The 19,429-nt window shown below is 40.3% G+C and overlaps 1 protein-coding gene across 1 annotated transcript in view; it reads left to right on the top strand.

The window, feature by feature from the left end:
* Nucleotides 1-17,698, top strand: part of UBE2U (ubiquitin conjugating enzyme E2 U) — a 51,693-nt gene extending 33,995 nt beyond the window's left edge. Inside the window, exons 10-11 of the mRNA XM_054981734.1 lie at nt 7,291-7,376; nt 17,577-17,698. Coding sequence (XP_054837709.1) covers nt 7,291-7,376; nt 17,577-17,698 — 208 coding nt within the window. The remainder of the gene's footprint in view (nt 1-7,290; nt 7,377-17,576) is intronic.
* The last annotated feature ends 1,731 nt before the right edge of the window (nt 17,699-19,429 follow it).

Genomic DNA, 19,429 nt, shown 5'->3' with positions numbered 1-19,429 from the left:
TTGAAATGCTGTATAGCAAATCTGCATATTCACCGAGGTGCAACTTAGACATGATCTAAACATCTTCTTTGGCAGGCTCTGCCTCTTTTCTTTTTGTGTCACCTATGATGTAAACGCTTTTGCAAAGAAGGGGGCACTTAATGACTGACTAGTAATAGGAGCCCCACAACATCATGCCTGTAATTCTTATCTTTCTCATTCTTGCTGTATGATTGCCTGGGTTTGCCCTGTGCCTCAGATTCTCAGCAGACTTTGATCACGGACAAAGTCACAGCCGCCTCACAACTCCCAGTACAACTAAGAAGCCAAATGTCAGGGATGGGGTACTCCTTATCAAACAGGCCTTTGCTTACAAAGACATGAAACATTAAAGGCGAGATGGGGAATCATTGGGGAAACTCAGGATTTGGAAGGCTATGCAACCCATTTCTTGCTTTGGGGAACTGCTTGATAATTCCAAATTCCAGTCTAAGTGCACACCTGTTTGTATCTGCCTCAGGCCTATCAGCAAAAGTTTTAGTGCTGAATAGTTGAGGTAGTATTCTAGCACACAATTATGGGTTTCAGGAGGGGGAGAGCAACATGTAAAGGGCTGGAGAATTGAAGAAGGACCATGTCCAACCTTCTAGTTATTAAGATATTCAATACGTCTTTGTGTCCTAATTCCATGTCCTGTTAGATAAGTGTTTCTGTTTTTAAAAGGACTTATAGCAGATATGAAAAGTTATACTGTTTGTAGCCTTCAAAAAATTGAATCCTCCAGACTGTAACAATTTTACCATCATCTCCCTGTCTCTCCCCCTTTATGAGGCAATAACTACTTCTCTCTTTGTATGAACCTCATTCCACAGTGCCTCTGTGTTCTCTTCCGTTAAAGAAGTAGGATACATTTTCCACCCTTTTGCTAGTGCCTAATCAATGAGGTTTTGTAACGCTTCATGTGCCCTTGCCTTCCGAAGTAAGACAAGTAATGACTAGAGACAGGGCATTTTTAGTGGTGGCATCTCACTTGTGGACTGCCCTCCCTCTTGAGGCTTGCCTGGTACCTACTATACTGTATTTTATCTAGGCTTTTTAACTGCATGGTTTTATATTTTTAGCTGTTTTATGGTCTGCTTCTAGCCCAGATTCTGTTTTATGGATTTTTTTTAGGATATTCAGTGGTTGTTTTAAGCTGCTTTTATGCCTCTGACTTGTTTTTATATTGATGATTTAGGGTTGTTATTTTTCTATGATACTGTTGTTAATTTGTAAGCCACCTCAATCTGGAGAGATGGCATATTAATTCCCAAAATACCTAAATAAGTAAATTTAACACTTATTGAGGAAATGATGTGGGGAGAAATATAGTTTTGAGTGTGTCCTAAATATTTATTTATTTGGGACACACTCAAGCCATGTGTGTGTGATGTGCTGTCAAGTCGCCTCTAACCTATGGCAACCCTATGAATGAAAGACCTCCAAAACGTCCTATCATTAACAGATTTGCTCATATCTTGTAAACTGAAGGATGTGCTTCTTTTATTGAATCAATCCATCTCATTTTGGGCCTTCCACTTTTTGTACAGCTTTTTCTAGCATTATTGACTTTTCCAGAGTGTCTTATCTTATGCTGTGACCAAAGTACTATAGCCTCAGTTTTGTCATTTTCGCTTCTAGGGAGGTTTGATTTGATCTAGAACCCAGTTATGTATCTTTTTGGCCATTCATAGTATCCGCAAAACTCTCCTCCAGCACCACATTTCAAATGAATTCATTTTCACATGAATTCTTCCTATAAGCTTTCTTCATTGTCTAACTTCCACATCCATATTTAAGTAATGGAGAATGAGAATACCATAGTGCAGATTATCTTGGTCTTGGTCCCCAGAAAGACTTCCTTATCTTTAAGGATCTTTTCTAGTTCCCTCATGGCTGCTCTTCCAAATCTCAATCTTCTTCTGATTTCTTGGTTGCAGTCTCCCTTTTGGTTGATGATTGAACCAAGGAATAGAAAATCTTGAACAATTTCAGTTTCCTCATTGTCAGCTTTAAGATTGTGTAATTTCTCAGTAGTCATTACTTTTGTTGTCTTGATGTTCAGCTGTTCAGTTCAGCTTGAAGCTGAGACTCAAGCCATATAAACTGCTTAACCCCAATAATCAAGTGGCTGCTTTCTCAGCTTTTGCATTCCTATGATTTCCTCCATATATTAACTAGCCTGCTTAGCTTGTACCACTGTTTTTCCAGTTTAGGAGTTAAGAGAGTGACCATGTTCCACATATGGACAAGTAAACAGATGTCAGCTTTTCTGGGATTGTATGAGGAGCACTTTTGTAATCCTGATCACAGAGCAAGATTTTGGTCTGATTTGGGACTTGCTTTGGACCCAAAGGAGTCTGTGTTTACTTCTGTATCTCTGACCTCAGAGCAAAGAGGCAAGTCTGAATATGGTTATGAATAAGGTTGTGCCATACAAATTATATGCCATACGAATTATAAGACACGTGGAATAGTCTGTTTTACAATTCACATAGCTTTAATATGTTTTCAGAATATAGTACAAGATATCGCAACTAATTATTTCATACATATGTTTATTCGTGGGGGAGAAAAGGTTACTTCACCTGATAGGTTTGCTGTGCATTCAAAGTAACCTCTGGGCAGCCCTGAAAAGACCTAATTATGGGTTTAAGTTGAAGGAAAGCAAACCTTGAATTAAATGAGGAGTTTATTTTTCTTTCTGAAGAAACTCCTAGAATATAAGGTTAATTTTTCTTTGACACAACTTCCTTGTTTTATTTCCCTTAACAGAAGTTCTTTGTTTTATGTATTTGATAATTGCTTCATTATGTAGAACCACAATGTCCTACGTGACCCAAGAAAGCATTCCAAAAAACTAGGAATGTCCTTTTTGACCCATCTGTCCATTTCTAACTATTGTGAAAACCTTCTGGATCTGTTTGAGAAAGCAGTCTTTGCTGTGAATGAGAACAGATTTCTCATGTTAATTTCATAGAAGCATGCAAGGAAATTGCTAAATTTTTTTGTCTCCTTTTAAGCTTGTGTGTGTGTGTGAGTGAGAGAGAGAGAGAGAGAGAAAATGACCATTTCTCACTGCCATCTGGTGGTAAGAGATAAACATTTTCAAAATGGTTGGTTTAGCTGTCAAAAGACTGATTCTCAGTCATGTGTTAGCAAGAGTGTTGAAGCAATACGGATTATTTCTTTGTGGCAAATATTGTCTGAACTATTCATCATCACAGATTGTTATAACAGTGTTGGTTGGGTTCTGAAAGATCACAGGTGCACTCTATTCAGGTGAGCTGTGCTTGGATTGAAGCATCCAACCAAACATTTCTAATTATTGTTTATTGAATATATTAACATTGTACATCAAAAATTTGCTGATTACTGATTATATATTTTAGACAACAGCATAAAGAAATGCTATGAGAAAAATCATTAGCATTTCATGTTGCTTCAGCCCACGAATACAGACTATGTGAAATCAGTCCAAAGCCAAGTCTGTACATGTAATACTGGCTTTGAATGCAAAGAGATCTGTTGCACAGTGTTCTCTGAGTGTTAGACCTAGTGGAAAATTTTGTCTGACAGAAGGGGGAGGTGATTTTTTGCTGATTCTCCTCTCCATGACAGACCTCTGATTCCTCCTCACATGCTGTTCCTGGGGTTTCCTGTTCCTCAGAGCAGCAATTAGGGGACACTTGGGGCTGCAGTGGGTAGGGAAGGAATCTTGCTTTACTGATGGAAATTACTTCAATCTGTACAGATTCTGTGTGGGATCCAATCCTTATATTTTAATATTTGCATATTGTCTTTTTATAGCTTTTGTCAGGAAAAGAAGAACAGCCTAACAGCCATAATTTCATAATCTTAGCCACTCATTATCAAGATATCTAATTCTCAACATAGCCAGATCTGTGGATACTTAAATCTGGAAATTAAAGCCATGAACAGATAAGGCAGATCTGTCTACAAGCCTGAAAAAATGCCCCAGGTTTGCAGAAAAATCTGAAATCTTTAAAAAAGAATGAGGTGGTGATGGTGGTTAGAACCATCCAGAATGAAATTAATTCCTTTAGTGGACATTTCTAGGCAACCATGCAGTGGGAGAGGGCATGGGGACTTTCTGGGAAGGAAAAGAAGATATAGTGGAGGAGGAGAAAGTGAAATTCCTCCTGCAAGTCCTTAACAGTCCCCCATTTGTTATATCTAATAGTAAATTAGATGTTCTGTATAAGGATGATGAAAGTAGCAAAACAGAGCCCTCCATAGATATTTTAGAGGCCTGTTTGGGGGACTCCCCAAGTATGCATTAAAAATATGTTTTTGTATATTGAGCAAAGGAGAAGACAGCTTTAAAAACCAACCTGTTGAGGATGAAATATGCTCCAAAAAATGAAATGTTGAGAAAGCTAAAAGAAAAAATGAAGGGAAGAAATCAGCCTGCTTAAGCCTCTGACGACATAGAAAAGCCTAAATAAATAGACGGTAGGGGGTTTCCAAATGGTTGGTGCCCTCAGTTCCTCACAAGCCCCCAGCCTGTCACTACATATAATAGTAAAGCAGCTGGTCCTCATTATGATAACGAAAGCAGCAACTCAAGGACGCCAATAGGCAAGGTATGAGGTAATTTAACTACTCTAGGGAGTCCTGAGAAATGCAGAACCATATGAAAAGAAAACCTCAAAGAACAGCATGGATGAGGACTGAAAATGTTCTAGAAAGGATGGAATGTTGAGAATAGCTATATGTCAAGTTAAAGGGGGCAGAGAAGATCAGCCTGCTCAAGTACCTGAGAACATAAAAATCACATAAATTTGCCTTGTGGGTCTACTTTGCCTGACAATGGCTTTCCAGGGCCTTTCACGCCCCCTACAACCTGATCCCTTTAATTTGACATGCAGGGTATTGAACCAGGGGTCTTTTGCATGCAAAACAGATATTCTGTCCCTGAGCCACAGCCTTCACATGGTGTAATAAATTCCGAATGAGAAACTGAGTGGTAGGGGTCCAAACTGGCCACCTTTCTTGTGTGCTTTGTGGATCCCAAGTTGTAAATATTTAGCCTGATTAACGTTAAATTCATAAATCATACTAACTTGTCACACCTATTTTTATGCATAATTTTGTACAGCAAACTATGGTTGAAATGTTCCACCACTTAGTGTTGGTTTTTTATAAATGTCTCCCCAGCAGGTCATACTATGAAAGAAGCCAGTTGTTTAGATGCTCTGACCATGCAGTGAGCTGAGCTTAACTATACTGGACTTCCCGTAAACAGGGAGCAAAGTAGAAAGAGATCTGTCTTTCAGCTCCCAAGGTAGTTGGAGTTTACAAATAACTGTTTCAGTAACCATGGGGAATTTTTTCAGTTGGTGACTCCATCTTAAGTAGTTATGTTTCACACTGTGATGATGATTCACAAACTCTTTAGGGCTGAGAAGCTGTTACTCTCCCTATACCTGTTCAAATGCTGAAATGGTTGCTTAATCCCTATGTCTGTTTTGGCACTTGAAAGGGAGGAAGGACAAGAGCATTGCACTGTGGACTGCTTGCAGCATTTTTAAATTACTTTAAAATGGAAGTGGTGACCTTGTGTGGTCACAAGGATGCCATCATGACTAGTTTGGCCAAAATCTTCTGCTTTCTACAGAATACGGCTGATTCTGCACACGTTGGATAATGCACTTTCAATGCATTTTATCAATTGTTTGAGGTGGATTTTTTGTTCACACAAAAAAATCCATTCCAAATGATCTGTAAAGAGGATTGGAAGTGCATTATCCAACATGTGCGGAATCAGCCTACATCTGCAATCTTTTCAGCTTTTTGTTCCAGCAAACAATCTAATCTACAAAAATATTGTGTACCATTTTCACTCTCATGTACTCAGTTACAGTCCCATCCTAAGCATGACTTCAGTGGTCTTAGAAGCTTTTAACTCTGCTTAGAATGGCATTGTTATTAACCTAATCCTAAATTATTTTAACCTCTAATGTATCTCCTGTCCATACTAAGCCATTATTTTTTTAATAAAATTGCTTTACTTTTTCACTGAAATAATGTTGTCAAGAACATTAATAATTAGTGGAAATTAACATTTAGACACTTTTTTATTTTTGGTCCATTCAGTAGAATTACTCTTGTAATGCTCAGTGAATTGTTCATTAAGTATGTAGTTCTATTCTAAAGAAAGACACTTGGTCATCCTTTGTAGAAATTTAAAACATTTATGCCCCCTTGTGGCTGAAAGAGAATATATTTGAGGTTTGACTTTAGTAGTAGAAAGTCCATTTTTGTTATAGTGGAGGAAAAATAAGGATATTTGCATATTATTCATTTTGGGGAGGGCCTTGGAACCCTTGAGGTTATGTCTTAGCAGGCAGTGGAAAGCACATGCTGGTAGTATGATTTTCCTCTCTCCCTGCTCTAGTGGCACTACCACAATTTCTTCTAATTTTTTAAAAAATTTTCATAGTGTCAGGTCACCAAACTAATGATACAAGTTTCAGCCGCACACTATTCCTTGCAGAATACTTAATATATACAGCAAACAGATGATTGATATCATACACAGTGGTATAGTCCGCAGTCCTGTTCCTTTTATAAAAGCTCCTTCCCGAACTATTTTGTTGTAATATAGCTGTATTGCTTTTATAAAAATACCCTTCTGAACGATTCTGCTTTACATAGCTGTCAGAATGACAGAAGCATGGGAGCCTTCCTGACCTCCTCAGGCAGGCCATTCCACAAGGAGGGGGCCATAACAGAGAATGCACCTGTACGTCTATCCAGCTTACCCATTTGCAAGGCAGCACCTTCAGAAGGCTTTCCTCAGATAAGCAAAACTGTTGTAGTAGAGCGTAGCAAGAGAGGCAATCCTGCAGACTGAGGGTCCTAGACCCCAAAGGACTTTGTATATGGTAGGGGTAAATATAATGCTTTAGCTGTGGCAAAACAAACCACTTTTTGTTCTTCCACAGATAAAGCTAATTTGTGTTACCAGATGTGTAACTTAATTACATGGCTGATAAGCAAAGTTCTCAATACATTGCAGAATCACAGCTGTGCTAGCTTTGTTGATGATGAAGTGCAAGTTGCATGGAAGAATGAATTTTAATCCATCTGCCACCCTTGTCGTAAATGTTTCTTGCAAATAAGATCTACTAGATCGGTGGGACTTTTAAGGTCTTACTTCTGTTTTCTAGTAATTGTGCGTTTTCTAGTTATGGCCAAAATTATGGTTTGTATTGTTTGCATCATTAGGTCTCTTTTTTATTTCAGACATAGAATACTTTTCTCTGAATTTATTGAAAAACAGAAGAACCCAAAAATTCTTGACGTAAAAGAAAATCTAAGCCCAACCCCAGGTAAGATAATAACAAGATAAGCTCCACGATTAGAAGTGTGCGCTGGGAAAAAAATTGACTGATTCAGGTTCAGTATACTGAACTGGAAAAAAAATTGGAATTCCCCAAAGACCAAATTTATTCTCCAATTTGGCTCAGCAATACAGAGCAAATTCGGTAAAATTTGGCCATTGTTTCCAATGGGAAACATGATTCAGGGCTTTCTGGTGGCTGGGGAAGGGGGCATTTTGGGACTGAATTTTACCAAATTTGCTGGGAATATGCTCCTAACTTTCCTCTAACAATACCCCAAGTTTCATGAAGATTGTACTTTGGGAGGGGGCATTTTATAGCTCCCCCCAAAGAAGGTGCCCCCAGCCACCTCCAATCTCCATTATTATCTACGGGGAAAACAAGGGGAGCTATCTAGGTTAAACTGAACGCAATCCAGTATTGCTGACATGATTCAGCAATACTGGACTGAAGTTTACCGAATTTATTACCCATGAAGATTGGACCCCGGGGGGGCCATTTTATAGGTTCAGTAATGCCGAATTTCATCAAATTAGGTTAAATTAGGTATTTTTTACTGAACCTGAATTGCACATCCCTATCCACAATATTTTTGTGTGTAAAAAATGTGATTTGTGTCTTATTTGTTGAAGATGGTTTTTATACCTTTCACACAAGGTTGTACTTATTTTGTGGCAAGTTTGCATTTTTTCCAGCACTGCAACTACAGCATTTTATATATGGGAATATGCAGTTCTTTGCTGTGCTCTTGTAAAACGCCAGAAATTCATCAATTTTTTTTAAAGCTGTGAACAGCAGAAAGACGTATCAACCACAATTTTGTGAACATTTTTTTTATATTAAATTGGATTTATTTTGAATTGTTTGGAGGTTGTGTTCGTACCCCCCACTCTCTTTTTTCTGTCCTTTAGGGCTTATCTAATCAAGCTTTTAACCAGTGAAGGACAGAAACAATAATTGTTTGCTTTCTCTGTCTATTTTGTTCTTGAAAAGCCACATGCAACTGTGTTGTGTAAAAGCTTAAAAATGACTAGGCCTGGCATCATCTGATAACACTGAAGAAGTTGCTGTAATAAATATTACATGCCAAGGTGTAGCATTCAATTCTTTTACAGTTGGTCAGATAACACCACAGTGTGGCCTTTGGCCCATATTTTGTTTGTGGACCACATGGGCTTTGTTTTTGCTCCCTCTTAATGGTTGTCACAAATTTGGTGTAGCTAGCATAAGCTGTTGTTATAATAGTTGTCTTCCAATATGCTTTAACTAGTTGCTCATTTTTCTTTGCCTTTGACTTCTCTGATCTTGAAGCTGCACATTGGTGCAGCAAAAATAACAAACTTGTTGAAATTCTTGTCTGTAATCTTAGAGCTTTGTTAGGAAGAAAAAATATATCTCATCTCTCTACTGGTGAAAATTATGTAGTTTCATTTAGATGAAAAAAGTTTATGGGCATTATCTCCCTGCAAAAAAACAAAAACAAGCCTAGAGAGCAGTGAGGAGGGAATATCCTCACTGGAAGCCTCTGAGCTCTTGTTAGGCTTCAAAGCTGTATTCTTGCTCCAGTTATGGGTAATTGTGCTGTGGGTCTGGCATGGAGACTTTCCTGGTAAGGCTTAGTAGACTGGGACAATATGAAGTCAAGAGAAGAATGGTCTTTCAGGTGGAGAGACATTTGGAAACTTATGTGATCTATCCTTTGCAAATAGTTGTCAGACTTTGACATCAAAGAGAATGATTGCCTATATTGGTTTCTAAGCAATTGATATGCAGACAAGATTCTTCTCCTAATATTTAGTTTAAATGATTGCTTCCAGAGCTTAATCTTTTTTTTTTTTATAAAAATTTTTATTGGATTAGACACATATAGAATTTATTACAATCATTCCCTTAAATTTTCCAATTCTAACCCCCTCCCTTCCCCCCCCTTTTGTTGACTTCCAACAGTTTTCCAACCCCTTGTCTATTCTCCCTCTACTCATTTCAAACTTATTGTACTTATTATGATATACTTTCAAACTCTTCTAAGCTTATCTATAGTAACATAGTGCTATCTCTATTTTCTTCCCAAATGGGTAAAAATATGACAATCTTAACTTATCTTTTTCAATAATAATAATAATAATCGTTTTGGTATTCTGTACTCTATCTTACTCTTTCTAAGTACTTCAAAATGGGGCAAACAATTTGTCCCTCTTTATGCATAACTTCAAATACTTCTATAAACATTGCATACATTTATTATAAATCAATCAATTTGACTTATACTCTATATGATACTCTTTACTTTCTTTTACATGTCTTGTCCTTTTTGATTAACTAATTTCTCCATTATAAAACTATCCAACAAACAATTCATGTACACATTCAGCAAAAGTCTATCAATTAGACCTATATTATGTATGCTAATGTATATTTATTCTCCATTGTACAGTTATCTGCTGACATAAAAAAATTAATTAAATTCTATCCTTATAATCCTTATGATAGTAACACTATTGATACCCAACTATTCATACTAATCAAATAAAATAATTGCTTAGAATTTTTTCACTTTACTCTCTGCCCCCGGTATAGTCACTCCCCTCTCCTTTTGTTATATTTCAGTAATTATCAAACTGCCACAGTCCTCCCACCTCCCATCTTTTCACCAAATATCGTTTCAGCCTCTCCCAGTCCGTGTTAAACTGTCCCGGGTCAAGGTCTCTCAATTTTCTTGTCATTTTCGCAGGCATCTGGACCGAGGCGGGTCAGCGCTGCTTGTGTTACTTGATCTCACAGCAGCGTTTGACACGGTTGACTATGATTTGTTGGCCAGCCGCCTTGCCGACGTGGGGATTAGGGGGACAGTCTTACAGTGGCTGGTCTCCTTTCTCCAGGGTCGGGGACAGAGGGTGGCGCTCGGGGGAGATCTATCGGCCCGTCACCCTTTGGTGTGCGGGGTTCCCCAAGGGGCGATACTCTCCCCAATGTTATTTAACATCTATATGCGCCCCCTCGCCCAGTTGGTGCGGAGGTTTGGGCTGGGTTGTCATCAATACGCGGATGACACCCAACTTTTTCTGTTGATGGACGGCCGGCCAGACACGGCCCCAGACAATCTGGCCAGAGCTTTGGAGGCTGTGATGGCATGGTTGAAACAGAGCAGGCTGAAATTGAACCCAGTGAAGACGGAGGTCCTGCAGCTGGGACGGGGGCTGCCAGATGTTGGGATCCGGCTCCCTGCCCTGGATGGGACACCACTGGCAACTTTGCCAGTGGTAAAGAGTCTGGGTGTGCTCCTGGATGCCTCCCTATCGATGGAGGCCCAGGTCACGGCGGTTGCCAAGTCTGCATTTTTCCATCTTCGTCAGATCAGGCAACTTGCCCCCTACCTGACGCCCCAGGACCTGGCTACAGTGATCCATGCAACGGTCACCTCCAGGCTAGATTACTGTAACTCACTCTACGCTGGGCTACCCCTGGGCCTGATCCGGAAACTACAACTGGTCCAGAATGCGGCGGCACGGGTCCTGACTGGTATACCTTACCAGTCACACATCACACCTGTCCTGCGCCAGCTGCACTGGCTTCCAGTTGAATTCCGAATCAGGTTCAAAGTGTTGGTTCTTACCTTTAAAGCCCTGAGTGGGTTGGGACCGGCATATCTTCGGGACCGCCTCTCCCTGTACGTTCCCCGGAGATCGCTCCGATCAGCGAATAAATATTTACTTGTGGTCCCCGGCCCTAAGGAAGCCCGCCTCGCTTCAACCAGGGCCAGGGCTTTTTCAGTCCTGGCCCCAGCCTGGTGGAACGCTCTGTCAATGGAAACCCGGGCCCAGCGGGACATATTATCGTTCCGCCGGGCCTGTAAGACAGAGCTGTTCCGCCAGGCGTTTGGTGATTGAAGGGGGCGGTGCCATGTCGGCCTCCCACCTTTGGGGTGGGGAAGGTTCTCCCCACCACTGCACCTTGTTAATTTGTTTTATTATTTGTATATTGATTTTAGTTTTGTTTTTATCAATTTTAACTGTTCACCGCCCAGAGCCCCTGGGATGGGCGGTATATAAATTGAATAAATAAATAAATAAATTTTATCCATCTCCGCCATGTACAGCAATTTGTAAATCCAGTCCTCAATAGTTGGCACTTCTTGTACTTTCCATTTCTGCGCATATAAGAGTCTAGCTGCTGCTGTCATGTAGAATAACAATGTCCTGTGTTGTGCTGGAATATCTTCCATTCCCAAGTTCAGTAGCAGGAGTTCTGGGTTCTTATTAACTTGAAATTGTAAAATCTCACTCATTACTCTTATTATTTCCCCCCAGTACTGCCTAGCTACCTCACAAGTCCACCACATGTGATACAGAGATCCCTCATGCTTTTTACATTTCCAGCATTTATTAGATGTATTCAAGTTCCCTAGCGCAATTTTCTTTGGTGTCAGATACCAACGATAAATCATTTTGTAGAGATTCTCTTTGATACTGGTGCATGTCGTAATCTTCAATGTATTTTTCCACAAATATTCCCACGCCTCCATTGTTATTTCTTTATTAAAATTTATAGCCCACTTCACCATTTGCACTTTAACTACTTCATCTTCCGTATACCATTTTAACAGTACTTTGTATATCTTAGAGATTTCCTTTTTTTCTTCTTGTAGAATTGCTTTCTCTAAATCTGAGTTCGCCATTCTTATCCCTCCCTTCACACAGTCCGAGTAATAAAGATCTCTAACTTGTCTATATTGAAACCAGTCATAATTTGGAGACAACTCTTGTTGCGTCCTTATTCTTATTTTAGAAAGTTCTATTCGCGTTATCTCCTTGTACGTTAAGCACTGTTGTTCATTAGCAACCGTTCTCGGATCTATTACTTCATATGGAACCACCCAGGAGGGAATTCCTTCTTGCAGGTAGTCTTTGTACTTCTTCCAGGTTGAGAAGAGGCTTCTCCGAATGTAATGGTGCAAAAACATAGAATCTGCTTTAACTTTATCGTACCATAAGTATGCATGCCATCCAAATAATTTTTTATATCCCTCTAAGGCCAGCAGTTTGCGATTTTTCAGCTTCATCCAATCTTTCAACCATACCAAACAGATTGCATCGTAATAAAGTCTCAAATTGGGCAATTGCATTCCACCTCTTTCCTTTGCATCCTGTAATACTTTCATTTTCACTCGAGGCTTCCTGCCTGCCCACACAAACTCCGATATTTTCCTCTGCCATTTATCAAACTGCTTAGAGTCCCTAATGATTGGTATTGTCTGTAACAGAAACATCACTCTTGGCAACACATTCATCTTAACTACTGCAATTCTTCCCAACCATGACAAGTTCAATCTATTCCATTTAATCAAATCCTGCTCTATTTGAGTCCATAATTTCTCATAATAATTCTTGAATAGATCTATATTTTTTGCAGTCAGTTCAACTCCCAGATATTTCACCTTATTTGTTACTTCACAGTCTATTAGTTCCATCAATTGCTGCTGTTTTAACTTGGTCATATTTTTGCATAATATCTTTGATTTCTTTTTGTTTACATAAAAACCTGCCAAGTCTCCAAATTCTTTAATTTTTTCTATTACCTTAGGCATGTTTTCAATTGGATCTTCCACAATTAACATTATATCATCTGCAAATGCTCTGACCTTGTAGGAAAAGTCTTTTATCTTTATTCCACGGATTGCATTGTCTTCTCGAATCTGTATCATTAAAATTTCCAAAACCAAAATAAACAACAGTGGAGACAACGGGCAACCTTGTCTAGTACCTTTGCCAATAATCAGTTTTTTAGTCAACTCGTCATTCACCACAATTGCTGCACTCTGGTCTCTGTAAATTTCTTTTACTGCTCTTATGAATCTCTCTCCCATTTGTAGCTGTTCCATAGTGGCAAACATAAAGTCCCAGTTCAAATTGTCAAATGCTTTTTCAGCATCTACAAAGAAGAAACCAACCTCCTTATCACAACGCCTGTCGTAGTATTCAATAGCATTTATAACTGTCCTTAGATTGTCTCTAATTTGTCTGTTTGGTAAAAAACCTGCTTGTTCTTCCCCAATAACTTCGGATAGCCATCCCTTTAGTCTCTCTGCCAAGACCTTCGCAAAGATCTTGTAGTCATTGTTAAGTAAGGAGATAGGTCTATAGTTTTTAACATTAGTCAAGTCCTGTCCTTCTTTAGGGATCAATGATATATTAGCTTCACTCCAGGTATCTGGAATTCTTTGATCTCTCAGAACACCATTGATCACTTCTTTTAATAGTGATGCCAGCTCATTGACCATTACCTTGTAAAATTTAGCTGTAAGTCCGTCAGGTCCCGGCGCCTTCCCCAAATTTGTTGACTGTATTGCTTTCCTTATCTCTTCCTCTGTTACTTCACTGTTCAATTTAGCTCTCCAATCGTCCGAGATTACTGGAAGCTTAATTTTCCCCAAATATGTCGCTATTGAATCTTTATTCACTTCTTTTTTGTCATACAATTTAGCATAGAATTTATAGAAAGCTCTACTTATAGCGGTCTGTTCCAGATGCACTTTATTGTCCTCACATATTTTATTAATTGTCTTTTTCTCCTTTCTCTTCTTCAGTTGCCATGCCAAGTATTTCCCAGGTTTATTTGCACCTTCAAACGACTTTTGATTCATTCTTTTAAGATTCCATTCCAATTCTTTATTATTCATTGCCGTCAACTGCTCTTGAAGGATTTTAATATCTTGATAGATTTTCTTTTTCCCTGGTCTTTTCTTTAATTGTATTTCTTTTGCTTTTATTTTTTCCATAATCTCCTGTCTCTTCTCCTCTCTTTTCTTTCGAGCTCTTCCATTTAATTCCATTAATATGCCTCTAATTACTGCTTTATATGTATCCCATACCTTGTTGGTTGGTACTTCTCGATTCATATTATGCTGTATGAAGAATTTAGTTTCCCTTCTCAACATCTCCATATTTTCTCCCTCTTGTAACAAGTCCTCATTTATTCTCCATCCTTTCCTCTTAATTCTTTTTCCAAACTTCCACATTACTGGGTTATGATCTGAGCCTACCATGGGCATTATTTCTACATCCTTAGTCCAAAGCACTAAGTCCTTTGAGGCCCAGATCATATCAATTCGTGATAGGGTAGAATGCCTTGCGGAGAAAAATGTATAATGTCTACCTGTGGGATTCTGCATTCTCCACACATCTTCCAAAGTTTCCTGTTGCATTAATGCAAAAAAAGTCTTTGGTAATAGTCCTCTTTTCTTTTGCGCAGTTACTGATTTTTTATCTTGTTCTAAATTTGTAACTCCATTGAAGTCTCCTGCAAGGATTATCTGATCATAAGAGAGTTCATCTAATTGCTTCCTTAAATCCTCAAAGAAGCTCTCTTTTGCTCCATTTGGTGCATAGATTCCAATCACCAACACTTTCTTTAAATTCCATGTACATTCCACTGCTATAAATCTGGCTTCCGCATCTCTAATCATTAGCTTTGGCTGTAGCTCCTCTCTTATGTATAATACCACTCCCCTTTTTTTCTTTTTTGAGGCCGCTACAAACTCATTGCCCAACTTGCCCAATTTAAGATATTTTACATCCTGATTTCTAATACGGGTCTCTTGCAAGCACACAATATCACATTTTTGTTTTAATAGCCAGTGGAAAATACTTTTTCTCTTATTAGGTGAATTAAGTCCATTTACATTCCAAGATAATAGTTTACACTCCATATTCATAGCCTTGTTGTTGGTAAGTCTTTTTCATTGTCTCTCATAAACTTTTCCATCTCAAATTCAGATCTGATGCGCTTTTTCACTCCTCCGAATTCGAAGGATATCCCCTCCGGTAATTCCCATCTGTATCTTACTTTCATGTCCTTCAAATTCTGAACTAGAACTTTATATTTTTTCCGATCAAGCAGCACCGATCTGGGTAACTCTTTCATGATGATAACCGTCTTGCCATCAACTATCAATGGATCTTGAAACTGCTTGCTCACTATCATTTCTCTTGAATTCCTTGTCGTAAATTGCACAATCACATCCCTTGGTAGTTTCCTCTGGGTCGCCAATCTGGAATTTATTCGATACACCACATCAAGGATAGCCACAACCTCCTCCTCCTCCTTTCCCAGGTATTCAGCTAACACCTCTGTAACCTGTTCTTGTGCTGTCTTTCCATCTATTTCCGGCAAACCTCGAAACCTCAGCTGCTTCTCCATGTACTTGCTCTCCGCAACTGCCATCCTTCCCCTCATCGCTCTCATATCCATTCGTTGCGTCTCTGTAAGATTCTCCACCACCTTCTCAACTACATTAACTTTTTGCTGCGCTGCTTGCAAGTCATTTTGTATTGTTTCCATTCCCTTCTTTACTTCTGCCAATTCATTTTTTACTGTCTCTTTGACATCTTTGACTTCCCTCACCAACTCCTGTTTTGTCTCCTTCAATTCCTTTAACATCTCCAGAAATTTTTTATCCAGGTTCTCAATAGCCGTTTGCCACTCTTTTTTTGACATCGTGGGGCTTGATTTACCTCGCTCCCACGAGTCTGCACGTTTCCTTAGCTCCGTGGCGTTTAAGTTTATGTCCCTCTAAATTAATTTAACTGTCCCGATTCTTAAAAAAAGCAAAAGATGTTTCAAGAAGTCCAAAATGTCGGGCGTCTTTTCTCTATGGTTTTTCTGTAGTCTTTTTGCAATCCAAGATGTCCTACTTCCTCTCCTGTTGAAGCCAAAGTCCTTCCCTTTTCAAAAATGGCGATTCCCTTCTTCCTGTCTCCAATAAGGGTCGTCTCTCTCCAGCAGCTCTATCACTGTGACGCACTTCCTGTTTCCCGTCTCTCCACTGCAGCTCTCGCGATGATAGAAATTTTCTCACAGCCTGCTATCACTCTCTGACCACAGGTATGAAAAACAATTGTCCAGTTTCTTTAATAGCTTCATTTAACTTAGTCCTTTTTCTAAACTATTTCTTGCCGAGTCTTCCCCTCATTATATTCCGTCTGTTGCAGTTTAAAGTTTCACTTTAAAAGTTCGTTACTTTAAGTAATCCATCCCAATTCGAGAGATAGTGATCTTTACCTTTTCAAGCGTCTTTCTGGGTTGTAATCACTGCTTCGATCTCAAATTCTTTTCCACCTACTTTTCCCCTGTTGAAGCTTGGGCATGTAGGTCTTATGCCAGCCGCACTGGCCCCGGTTTTGCCGCAGAGATTTTAGCCGACCTGTCTTAGGGTGGGACCTCAAGGGACGAGAGAGAATCCTTAGCGCAGAACCCCCCCTCGCCCGAGATCGACGCGCCCTGAGGTCTTTGAGCATTCTTTGCCTGTTCTCCGCCTGAGAGCAGGTGGCCGGGGGCTATTTGTGCCCCTCCGGCCGCTGAAACGGCAGCCCGGTCAGCTCTGCACTTAGAGCTGCGTTAGACCTCCATGGATCCCAAACCGGAAGTCGCTTCCAGAGCTTAATCTCATGATCTCGTGTTATAACTTGCGAAAGTGAAAGTCGGTCTTCACTTGATACCAGGCTTGCCAGGGGCCAAAGCGGAGGGGCAGTGGGGGTACTTACCTCCCTCACACATGCCTGTGCTCCACCGTCATGCCGGAAAATGACATTTTTCCAGCACAACAGAGAAGCCATGGGGTGCACTGAGACCCAGTTCAGTAAAAATCGCTTCCAAAAGGGCAATTTTTACTGGACCGGGCTTCAGTGTAACCTGCAGCTCCTCCATAATGCTGGAAAATGGAGGAGCCGGGGGGCACACTGAAGCCAAGTTCAATAAAAATCACTTGTTTAGAAGTAATTTTTACTGAACCAGGCTTCAATGTGCTGTGATGGGGGAGTGTGGGAACATGCATGCACACTTTTCCCCCATGGCTGTCCATCCCATTGGCCAGGTGAGTGGGGCCAGTGGGCAGGTGGATGGCAAGCCCACTTCTTACTGCAGTTTCAATGTATGAAAATATTATTAGGCCTCCCATCTTTCATTGCATAAATATACTTGGTTTTGTCTTCAACTACACAGTAGATTGATTTTAATAACTGCATATCACACAGGTCTTGGGCTATATAGGGCTTAAGTATATTTAGAAAACTTGGATCCAAAAATAGTGGAAAATAAAAAATTTGGCTTTAAAGATTAAAACTATATTGAGAATTTTATTTACATTTATATAATTTGTCTTTGTTTTTTGTTTTCTTTGACATATTACCATAGCACCATCTGAATATGAAAAACCTACTACATCATCACAGAAGACACAAAGCAGAAATCAGGAAGATGAGCACTGGGAACAAGAAGTAGAAGATTTAGTAACCTGGTCGAAGTCTCTTGGTTAAATAGGATTAAACAATGGTCTTAAATATTATCAAATATAAGCAAAATACTTATTTGTAATAGAACTAAAAGTTGCCACACTACTTGGGAAACAAACTGCACAATTTAATGGGAGGCATATTAGTAGCTGGCCTTGGGTAAGCCACTCCTCTCAGCCCCAGCTACCCAGCTATGTTGTGGGGATAATAACAACACTGACTTTGTTTACTGTGCTAAATGGGGCACTAATCTGTCTAGAAGAACAGTATATAAGCACAGTTATTATAATATTGTTGGTATATTCTCCTGGTCCTCATTCACAGGCACCAAACCAGGTGGATTGTCTGGTTTTAAATGCAAAGCCCAGCCCTGTTCCTTCCTCCTGGATTCCCTCTATATGAAAAGACATATGCAGACAAGGATTACTGTGGAGAGAAAACTAGGTCCAGTTAAGGTGTGCTCCTGCATTCCTACATCAGGCGCAATGGAGTTTTAAACCAGATCTCTTCATCCCACGTCATGCAAGAAGGAAAAGGGAAGGAAGACGGTGTGTGTGCAAGGCTGCCAACAAACCACCACGCACTTCCATGCTCAATATTTTATTAAAGGGATACCCAAATACTGCGAAAGAGAGTCTCTTGGTGGTTGCAGGTGAGTACTAAGTGGGGGAGGAGAGCAGGAAGGGGGCACGGCGACAAAACACATAGACACAGTGCTGGAGTAAAGAAGGCCACAACTTTATTGAGATTACAGCTCAGGAAGCAAAGACGCGCATAGGGCATGGATCCGAGCATTGGCTGACCTGCCTGCCAAGCCGATGAACCACACACCCCCTCAGACCCCCTGCTGAGGGGGGGAACCATAGGATGACAGTAAGTGGGATGCCACATGGGCACACACCCCTGTGTGAAACATCCCCTGCCACCTGGGAGTGAGGTGGACTTACAGCCCCCGACTGGGCATGGGCCGGCCATTCCTCACTCCCGAGACCCCTTATGGGGATCCCCATAATAGAGAAACTGAGCCTGAGGGCCCCTTTTCCCCCCAAACAGATTGGTGCCCAATGCCAGTCCACAGTCGACTAACCCAAAAGTTGTGACAAAAGGGAGGGCTGGGCGGGATGCCGCCACAGGCCAAATGCTGAGGGGTGGGGGCCAGCTTCCCAGACCAAGGGCCTGCACTGGATGTACCTGGGCATGCTTCCCTGTTCATTCCCCACCCCTCCATAACATGGCAGCTGCCATGCCGTCTCCCTGCCCACCTCCCCTGTATTGCCTGCAACCTGGGCCCCCAGTTAATTCTGGGAGTCATTGTTTCTAAGTTGATCAGCTTGTTTCATTGTGCAGAGTGAATTGTACTCATTTTGGTACTAATTTTATATTCGCATCTGGAGTACACGAGTCAGCTTTCAGGCTGCACAACCTTTTTATTTTTAGATTTTAAAAAACATGTAACACCTGTACATCTGCATAAAACTTGTAATAATTATAATTCCTTGACCTCAGCAACTCTACTCAGAATCTTAGAAACATGCCAGATTCCTATCATGTGGCTGGTTTTATGGCTCTAAAATCAATTGGGTAACTTGTTTGGAGAGTAACATGTTACTTCCTTTACATGTTACTTCCTCACGTTGGTCATTCACCACATGGTAATGACCTTGGCTCACAGGGCATGACTCTTTCCTTACAGGCTCACGCAGACTTGCAATGCACAGGCAGCTAGTGAGCCAGTTGGAAGGTGAGTTGCACAAG

Source organism: Eublepharis macularius, chromosome 5, assembly GCF_028583425.1.
Source record: "Eublepharis macularius isolate TG4126 chromosome 5, MPM_Emac_v1.0, whole genome shotgun sequence".
Taxonomy (NCBI): Eukaryota; Metazoa; Chordata; class Lepidosauria; order Squamata; family Eublepharidae; genus Eublepharis; species Eublepharis macularius.
The sequence above is the reverse complement of the archived record's forward strand: the minus strand, read 5'-3'. Positions and strand labels throughout refer to the sequence as shown.